This window comes from Drosophila miranda, chromosome 3, assembly GCF_003369915.1.
Source record: "Drosophila miranda strain MSH22 chromosome 3, D.miranda_PacBio2.1, whole genome shotgun sequence".
NCBI classification, from domain to species: Eukaryota; Metazoa; Arthropoda; class Insecta; order Diptera; family Drosophilidae; genus Drosophila; species Drosophila miranda.
Window position 1 is genome coordinate 16,796,809 of NC_046676.1, and position 10,055 is coordinate 16,806,863.

A 10,055-nucleotide genomic window follows, 5' to 3' on the forward strand; every position below is an offset into this window, starting at 1 on the left:
ATACGTTTATGGTCGTATGACACTGCACCTCAAGACCAATCAAGTCTGCCAGACAGAGATAACATTATGGTAAGTTTGGCTTTCCATTTCCAAAACAGCGTAATTAAAATTCCGTTCAGGTCGTTCTAAATTGTCACAAATAGTGTCACATGTCGCAGCTCTTGAACTGATCGCCGTAAGACAGTAGACTAGATATAATGACGTCTTTCAGATTAGATTAAGTGCGTTGTTATACGACATGACTCAAAAGTGCTTAATATTTGTATCTCTTAAAATATTTATTTCAGCCTAGATTGTATTAATACATATTTACAATAAGCCAAACTTAAACTCTAGCGCTTAAATATGTACTTAGGATGCACCTAATAAAATCACACATGTTCATTTCTGAAATGAAAAGCACACACAAATTGACATCTGTGCGGCCCAGAGTGGCTCGGGAAATGCAGCAGTACCCAATCACCCAATCAAACTTCCGTATTGGATGCCGTGTTCGGCAGGGTCAGAGGGGCACCGCGGCCAACATTGGTGTTTGTTGGGGTCTGTGCGGCACGCGATGTCGACGGTTCCGGCTCCATCGTGATGACTGTGGGTGATATCGCCGACCCCGCCCCCGCCTCCGCAGCCCCGGCGTACGGATCTGACTCCGAATATGGCGGAGCTGGCAAAGCCGCTATCCCAATGGGGCTGGGAACAGCCAAGGGCGAGTGAGGTGCCGCGGCGGCTGCCGTTGGCGTTGTCAGATTACACATGCGCATCACCTCGTCATAGCTGGGCAGCTCCTTGTCGTCCTTCTCCAGCTGGCTGCGAATGCGGGCCGACTCCTCGCTGCTTGGCTCGATGAAGAATATATCGCCATACCGGTTGTGCGGCCGATCCTCCGAAGTGTTCAGCGCACCCCCCTGGCGATCTGGAAGAAATGAGGCAATACCAATTAGCAACACAGTCTATATCTATCCACACGATTAGCGAGCGGGTACCAAGCTGGCGCAGTCGTTGTCGGTTCTGCGCCACGGAGTCGTGCATGCGCTTTGCCAACTATCAAATCAAATCGAAACAAAATAAATCAATTATGGGCCCATTGTTACTTGTCGCTCCCTCCGACCGAGCGAGCGAGCGAGCGAGCCTCAAGCTCAATGGATAATTACGTATATCAGTTGGCTTATTGCAAATATGGCGAACACAAAACCAAACGCCACAATCAAATTAGATGTCAAAGTCATTCTGCGGCTGCGGCTGAAGTTCTACTACCAAAATAATCGCCCCACACCACCGCTTCAAGCCAACCACCGAGTAGCGATTAGATAAACCCCCACACAGCCCACATTTGGCACACGTTACCATTTCCAATGTCATATCGTAGATGCCTCTGTCGTTGCTGCTGCTGTTGCTGCCGTCGTTGTCGTGGTGGGCAGATCTTGGCCAGCGTTCGACTCTTGATGCGCACATAGTAGCAGGCGATCGGTAGGAGGCAGAAGAAGAAGACAACAAGAGCTATGTAGATGACCACATGGATTCCAAAGTCAGAATCGCCCCAATCCATTACGGGAGCGTACATGCTCGTATTGGGAGCAGTTCGAGCAGTTGCCGCTGCGAAGTCGTTGCCTACTGACCAAAGCCGGACTACATCCCCAACAAGCAATGGTTTCTACTTCAACGCCCATAGGGTTTCTAGGTTCTAGTTTGGCACGGCCATTGATAATCACCCGATTAGATTGTGCGCCATGTTTTGTGCACCCCGCACGTATACGATAAAACTCCGACCATATATAACCCCGCGTGGGTCATAAATTACATATAAAATGTCTGCATAGAGCCACTCCTGAAGCAACTTACACGGCGTAGAGGACATAGCCATCTCATCGATTCGGTTCGAATCGTTGGAAGTGTTGCCCCGATCGAGAAAACATCTCTTTGCGATACATATGACGAAGCACTTAAAGTCAAAATAATGGATCAGTTATCAAGAGAATGAACGGGATCGAAAACGGGAGGAGGAGGAGTGTAGTGTCACCTGCAGCACGGCATAGGCCAGAAAACCGATGGTTAAGAGTAGGAAAAACGCTATCACAGGACCCGCATCCATTTTGAAACAAACTCGCCAAAAGACTAACTCCATCCTGATTCGCAATGTCTGCAAGGCGATTCAACAACAAGAGAACTAATCGCAACTGGGCGGCTTATCAAGTAACACTTCAGGGTTTTATTGATTTATGGGGGAGCAATCGGGACGCACTCATACGTACGAGTCTCCGTCTACAAATATGTACGTACCAATAATGACAACACGACGCCGTGGGCGACGGCGACGTTGGTCCTGAGAACGCTGGGGAGGATTGGACCCACAGCATTTGTTTAGAATGAACCAGAGCACAAACTTGGGGGGAATATCAGACGATAATATAAGAGGAGGAAATCATGTATAGCTCCCGATCCGGAAGAGGCTTGTACCTGCATCAAGAAGTATACTATAGGCATCACAAGGAAGAGTATGAAGAAAGCTCCCACATAGACGATGAACAGATCCATTTCACTGTCTAAACACACATTCGACGCACTTGAATAACCAGCCAATACTGAGCACTCTTCTGGGCGAGCGTTGAACTAATCTTATCGGGGCCAAGGAAGCGGGTATTGAAGTGTTGATTGGCCAAGTCAATTGACTCAACAGGTCGCTATCGCACTCGACCGCATCTCCATTTCCTTCCCCCTTGACCTCTTTTCACCGTGATCTAGGAGGGATGGGATTCAGATTCAGATTCAGTCAACCTACCGTGTCGTTGCCTTTGGGGTCGAACACGGGCTCTACGTCTATCCGGTCCGGTCCTCCAGGCCTCGTAGCAGGCCCACATGCAAAAGCGTAGGCAACAGAAGGTCACGGCACAGGAGATGAAGGCGAGGAAGAAGAAAACTAGGTAGGGCGCAAGGGCCGGCATTTTTCCACCGATAATCGAGCGCGGAGGGATCTGAATCGGGAAACCACGTAGGGTAGGTAGTCGTGTGCGCCTCTGTGAGTGATATTCGCTCCATAGAGCGGCCTTCGTGCAACTGGTAATCCTCCATTCTGGGCGCACTCGAGGCGCCTCTGGCCAAGACTTATCAGCGACTGGCGGGGAGTGCTGGCAGCAGGGATTGCAGGTGCGTCAAGGGCCGCCTGATAAGCATTCTGTGCCGTATCGCGTCGGATAAGATAGTCGTCTGATAGTCTGTTCTGCCTTGTCTGCTGCTGCTGCCTCTGCCATTCTATTGCCATTTCATGTGACGAAATGCGTAATTTATACGAGTACACACACCCACACGTGGAAAATGGTAACCACAATATATCTAGCAGATATGCCCCGTATAATGATGGCTGAAGGTAGAGTAATGCCAGAGTGCGGAAGCATTTAAAACAATCGCTAATTAATTCAGAGCCAGCGTAGTAACATCGTCTGTATCATGTGGAGCAAAGCACTAAACTAAAGCCAGACAAAGGAATAACCTTTCGGACATACCGGAAAGTCACTTGTACCCTGCCCTGCCCCTGCCCCTGCCCCATATGGGAACTTTAATTCAATGCCAAAAATACCAAGAATACCTCTATGCTCACCTGTCCCATTGAGCGACGACGATGGGTATGATGCACTGTACCTGCTCATGGGAGTACTGACAGGGACGGGCCTCGGATGGCTGCATTTCCGGGCCACATAATTCTAGAACGGGATTGGGATTGGGATTCTCACACGCTCCTGGTGGCAGATGATGCTGCTGCGGGGCTCAAACTTACCCTCACCGGGAGGTAGACAATCAGAATGAAGATGACAAGCAAAACCCCGAGCTCGAACCAATGGAGTTGGTCGGACATTTTACACAAAGTGCACTGGATAATTGGCTACATTATCGGATCGAAGGCGCTCAGGGCCAAGTGAAGACTGAGCCCTCTCGCCTACCATCTGGACAAAGTGTGTTTGAATGGAATGAGCTTCTGCTGTGGCCCCTCGAGCCCAACAGTCGTTCGAAAAGATAAGCGAAGAGAGATAACCGTATCTGGGACCCAGCTGACTCAACGATTGTCGATGTGAATGATGAATCGACCGGGCTTAGTCCTCCTCACCTGTGTCCGCATTGGCTCCTGGCGGATCGATTCGATAGCTCTGCAGCACACGTGTTGGACCTGCACCCGCACCCGCACCCGCACCCACACCCGTACCCAGACCGGGACCAGGACCACGGTAACGTGTCCTACCCTGCTGCTGAGTGGAGCGACTCTTGTGGCGGGCGCAAAGACAACACACCTGCAACGATGAAGATCAGTAGGTAGGGTATCGATATCGATGTCGGATAACTCCACGCAACTTACGCGCACGAGCACGACCACAATGACGACAATGAGGAACCATCCCAGGAATGCGCTAACGTAAGCTACCATTATAACTGATCATTGGAGACTAGACTGGACAAATATGAGTATTCACCGAGTTCAAGTTCGAGTCGCGCCAGAGAACTGGCCGAAGAGGCGGAAGTGTAAACAGTAACTGCCTAATCAGACAAAAAAAGTCAAAGCCTAAAGTAAAACAAGCCTTATCACGGCATGGACAAGCCCGTTATTAATGGTATGTGAATAGAATTTTTTTGCACTCGACTCGGTCTATCAGCCATGGACTTTATCACTGATATGCCCCTCGATTTCCTCACACACTCGAATTGGTACGCACCTTCTGCCACCGAGCTTTGAGCACCGCTGTTCGCCAGCATCGAATTCTGGTTCGCCTTGCTCTTGTAGCACAGCTGTCGGAGCAAACAGATTTATTGGTTAGGAACAGATCGGGGAAGAACAGAGGAAGCGGCAGGTTGGGGGCTGAACTCACAAAGGACACCAGGAGGAACAAGAGACAGATGTAGAACACGTCCGTTAGTTGCATTTTGTAAGGCCAGCAAGCAGCGAGCTAAACTGAACCGATTGGAGTCTGAGTTGGGGACGACTGAATGGCTAAATACGGCGTAGAATGCCCAACAAGTGGTTGGCTCATATCATAAACAACTTCTTTATGCTTATACGAGCAACAAATGAGCTGATATAGAACGTTACCCCCCTGAATGCCGGGGATTATGACTATCTTATCGGGAGAGGAGAGCTTTTGGGGCTAGGAAAGCTTTTGGGGGTGCGTTGAGATGGACTTTCTTACCCTCGATGGACAGCCGCAGCATCATCTCCTCACGCAGAATGCGCTCGTAGACCTGAATATTCCATTCCTCGACTTTCAGTTTGACGAACAGGTAGCACTCCTTGGGGCATGGGGGGAAAGGTACAATGGGAATAGAGAGTGACAGAGATCGCGAGCTGGGGTCACTTCTGCTGGGAGCAACAGACTTACCCGGCCGACAAGCCAAAAGACGATCGAAAATAAAATACCACAGAACCAGAATTCCGTGTACATTGGATAAGACTGAAGAATTTCGTTGGCAGACTTTCAATTTTTCCTACACCTAATAATTTCGACAAGCAGATGACGGCTGGAGCCGAAGTTGCTTGGGGGGAGTCTTATAGAAGGGGGAAAAAGTACAGATTAACTCACCCGGTTCCCGGCCATAGGCGAGGCAGCACAGACATTTCCAACTGTGCGTGGGACAAAGGTACGCCTTTGGAGAAATCGAAATCCAGTTGAAAATCACCATAATGATATCGTCCCGAAGCAGAACACTTACCCGCAGCAGAATGAGGAATATGAGAAGGAAGGATATGAAATAGTAATACTCCACGAAAGACATTTCAGCCAGAACCGAACCTGAGCGATGGGATAAGTTGATGCAAATGAGCCTAGAGTCTAGAGGCCCCACACACCTGACCCATCCAGATTTTCTCTGATAAAGCACCGATAAACAGCGGAAAAGATAAAGAGATATCTGCCTTGCATCACCTGGCATTCGCGAATCTTTCGTAACTCGGCTAACCAGATAAGCAAAGCAGATCTCTAATTATAGCCAAGTTCTGGTGTGGGCCAAATAAAGTAATCAGGCATGTGCTGTGCTGTGATTACCACTATCAACTTGAATCATTTTGTGTAAATGTAGACAGCTTACCAGTACGTCTGAGAGCAGCTGTAGCTGTCCTCCCGGAACGACTCGTGCTCTCCGCACGACCAGCTCGCTTTATCTTGTTGTAGGCGTTGGCAAGGAACTGCAATTGAAAATCCTATAGAGGGGACTCCACTGGAGGATCTGAAACGAGTACTCACGACCATGATCATTACGATGACTAAGATCACTATGGAGAAAGAGCTGTATTCCGCACCCATTCTTGACCAAGTTCACGTACTAGTCCGTGCACAACAAGTGCCTCATGACAACTGACTAGGCTATCGACCCCCCATCAGTGGCTATTTTTAAGCCTGATTGCACACATCCTTATCTTATCATCCTCTCCACATTAGTGCCAAACAATCAGAAAACAATAAAAATTGAATATTTTTCTCGATCAAATTAAAACGTACCTCTGCCTCGCACACTCCTGGTGGCCATCAGGACAATCTGCAAGAGAAAATACACATATGCAATTCATGGCTTACACACCCTCTCCTCCGCTCCCGCTGTCCCAACCCACCTTGATAAATATGCTGATGCCAAGGCCCAGAAACAGCAAGCACGTATAGAGGGCGACTGACCTTTTTGGTTCGCGGGGAGGGGAGACCGTGATGGTCCCGCCGAATCAGATGAACACGGAAAGCCAACTGAAGACTCTCTCCCATGTGGCACCAAAGAAGAGTCCAATTTGGTTCTCTTTCTTATAGACTCGCACAATATTGCGATAAGGTTACGGCGGGTTTCTAATCGTTATTGGTTCACAGACTATTGACAATGATACGGGCCCGAAACTCTTGATACCCTGCAGATCGATTCCTAGCAAACCATCTATATGATAGACAGACAGACGGGAGAGCACATTGGATTTGCTATGGACCTTCAGAACTGAGGAACAAGCTTGCCCTTCGACTCGTCTGCTGTTGCTGAAAGGATCCTCTTCTGTGTTACCAAATCAAACGCAAAATCATGATACGCAAGGGTACACTCGAATAAGATGATTAAATCTGTCCATATCAACACATTGCGTCCAAATATGTGAACTGTTTGATTACCAAAGGGAAATCACCGGAAATATGTGGTAAGTGCATTGGAACTGAAACGAATGACGGACTATACCATCCAAATCGACTGCTCCTTCCAATTTGTGATATCTGGACGAATTTAGACCCGTCTATTCACATATTTGTAGGAGGGATCGTTTTTTAATTATAAATCAATTAATCTTCTATAAACTTACGAGCCTCAAGTACTTCATTCCCTCCAAATGTGAACAACCGTCAGTATTTTTTTATTTTGAATAATTTCATTTTCGTTTTTAGCATTTTTCTTAGCTCGGAAATATCTCAGAGGCTGGGTGTAGCCTGCGAAATGGACACTGAGGGAACCACCCCTTCTTTGTCGATCTTCGGGTACCCTTGCATTGTACTCGAGTGGGAAGACAGACAGAAATTTCAAGTTCAGAGAAGCAGTGCTGCGGCTGACCTGACCCATTTAAAATAAATCTGAGGCAATTAAAGCGAACCGCTCTGGTAATTATAGGGCGGTCGGACCCCAAAAACAAACAGACTTTGCTGAATTGTGATAATTAATAGTTGGCCTGGGAGTGTCCGAGGTGGCTGGGGCTGGGGCTTGGATTTGGATTCGGATTCGGACTTGAACTGCACCCAAGACAATGAAAATTGTAACAAAATTGCGAATCTACTCGTATTTCGAGTGCCCGTGTGTTTTTTTTCTTTATCGCGTCTACACTCCAAGTTTTTTTATTGTTACAAATCGGCAACGGAACGAGCGAGTTTACGTAAAGATACAAAAAATGTTTCGATGCCTTGAACTGAAATTAATGAGCCCGTTAGCCCCGAATCAGCCCCAGACCCAGCCCCATCTGAAGCCCCAGCCCCAGCCCGCAACTTCAGCCTCCAGCTCGGAGTGCGAGTCAGCATTTCTTTTGTGGCGTTTGGGATTGGGATTGGTAACGCCCGAAGTCTCCGCCACCATCACTGCCCGTTAGAGCCAGCCAGCCATGCCCAATCGGACTGTCCATGGCGGAGGAGTGCATCAGAGTCCAGTCCATCAGTCCGTCAGGTGCGCTGCTCCACGGGCACGCTTCATGCTTCAAGTGCGCAACAATTGGACAAAAGCTGATTTGGCTTGCTTGGTTTGGGCTATGGGTTTTTTTTTCTGCCCTCACCATTTTCTTTGTTGCCTTTGGTGGCGTGGATTGGTAATTTGTAAGCGGGGGCATTGCAATTGATTTCAATTGAATCACTCATACTCCAATGACCGGCCCCACCGGGGATCTCAGAGAGACGTCAGTTTCAGCTAGAGCCTATCCAAGTGGCGCTGATTCATTGACGGCCCCAACCCCGACCCCAGCTTTGACTTCCTTCCGCTTCACTCTCTCGCGAGAATGGTCAGAAATTTGCATTTCTTTGGGGGGCACGCCCTCTCAATGTCAAGTTCAGAGTCACTTCCTTCCCAGAGACTGTTTCCGTGCACTGGCTTCTTATATGCAGAGACGTAACAGCCACTGGTCTGATCCGATCCGATCCGATCCCATCCGATACGATCTGATCTTGATAGCCACCGAGAAACAATCCAGCTAAAACTTACAAATCATGTAGCGGACAAGTTCCGGCTTGAATCTGGCTGTTTATCATCTAAAACTTGCCCATTGTTGACTGCATAAGCGATGATTATGATGTGAATGCGAAGTGAATAAATCTCAATGGCTAATTGTGGGTGCGGGTGTGCTTTCGCAGGCTTGGGCTGGCTGATGCTGGTACTGCTGATGTCAGTGGAGTCTTTAATCATCAATTAAATAACTTAAGGCACACACGGCTCTGGCGCTAATGTGCGCCAATTATCTCCTCAAGTCCCCCGCTTTTCTTGAAAGCCGATTTTCAGCTACCCTTTTCCAAGGGAGTTTGAGAAACATTCCGCACCTCGTGCTCCTTCAATGCCACCTCTCGGAAGAGTATGTCCAAAATTACTCTATTACTCTAATCTAAAACAGATCCAATCCGCGCTCATTAATGGAGCACTGAAACAACGCCCAGATGTAATTAATTTCGATTCGCCACTCTTCGAGCTCGGCCTTGAACTTCAAAAGCCGAGAGTGACGTGGCCAATTAGAACGTTAGCGGATCAGAGTCAGAGTCAGAGTCAGAGGCTAGACTTACTTTCGCTTTTTCATCCATCAAGATAGCCCCGTACCGTCGCTCGATGGGCGCGATTCTTGTGAAATCCGCAGATTGAGAGATCGGCAAGGGGGAAACCCTGACATAACAGCGGCTTACGCACTCCCAGACGGAAAATATGTGGAGCATTAAGCATTAGGGCTAATTAGTTAATAAACAAAAGAGGGCTAGCCATCGTAGTGGATGGGAAACATTTCTCCATGCCCATTCCATTCCCATTCCCATTCCCTCGCTGCCGATTGTCTGTCTCTTTCAGTTTATTTCATTTTCTTTTCTTTTCTTATGATTTCTTTGGCGGATCAGAGTCCAAGAGTTTGCGGTGGTGTGTTGCAAGCTGGCCAATTCTCAATTGCAGCTAAAATAGTTGCAACACTGGGAGAAATTTGCGGGTAGAAAAGCCAGAGAGAGGAAATGGTCAATGTTTATTTTACGGGACAGAAATACTCTGACTCTTACCCGTAGTTGTAGTGCGATTTGGGGCTTACGTTTTTGTCCAGTTTGGCTGTGACTGCAATGCCTATAATTTCCCCCAATGAACCTGACCGTCGCGGTGGTTGTTAATGCTGTCGATGGGGCAGCAAGCACAGTTATGATTATGAGAGGCCTTTGTGACAATCAACTTCCTCGAAACGTGCCGCACTGGAATGGCTTTGGCATGGCTCTGGCATGGCTCTGGCCTGGCTCTGGCGTGGATCGGAATGGACTTGGACTTTGCATAATGGTCGGCCAGTTAGCCAGTTAGCCAGTTAGTTCGTGTAATGAATTTTTACCTGTGTTATTATGGGACAATAGTAGCTA

General features: G+C 48.1%; 1 protein-coding gene across 15 annotated transcripts; it reads right to left on the minus strand.

Moving 5' to 3' along the window:
* Window positions 1-253: 253 nt before the first annotated feature.
* Window positions 254-6,507, minus strand: LOC108158528. 15 transcript variants are annotated; one of them, XM_017290920.2, is made up of 3 exons: window positions 6,216-6,328; window positions 6,061-6,157; window positions 254-910 (listed from the first exon to the last, which is right to left on the minus strand). In XM_017290920.2, exons 1-3 carry the CDS (start codon window positions 6,273-6,275, stop codon window positions 468-470), a joined length of 600 nt encoding a protein of 199 aa, XP_017146409.1. In that variant the 5' UTR covers window positions 6,276-6,328; the 3' UTR covers window positions 254-467. The 15 variants fall into 15 exon arrangements, with proteins under 15 accessions (XP_017146409.1, XP_017146410.1, XP_017146399.1 ...); XM_017290921.2 differs by having other exon boundaries at window positions 6,061-6,133; window positions 6,216-6,325; XM_017290910.2 differs by lacking the exons at window positions 6,061-6,157; window positions 6,216-6,328 and adding exons at window positions 5,556-5,619; window positions 5,686-5,780.
* Between the last annotated feature and the right edge of the window lie 3,548 nt (window positions 6,508-10,055).

Excerpts from the sequence above, each read along its gene's own strand:
- LOC108158528 (XM_017290911.2), bottom strand. The coding sequence starts at position 4,408 with ATGGTAGCTTACGTTAGCGCATTCCTGGGATGGTTCCTCATTGTCGTC. Across the intron at positions 4,275-4,339 it reads TTGTGGTCGTGCTCGTGCGC|GTGTGTTGTCTTTGCGCCCG; the intron begins GTAAGTTGCGTG and ends TCATCGTTGCAG. Across the intron at positions 911-4,093 it reads AGGAGCCAATGCGGACACAG|ATCGCCAGGGGGGTGCGCTG; the intron begins GTGAGGAGGACT and ends CATTTCTTCCAG.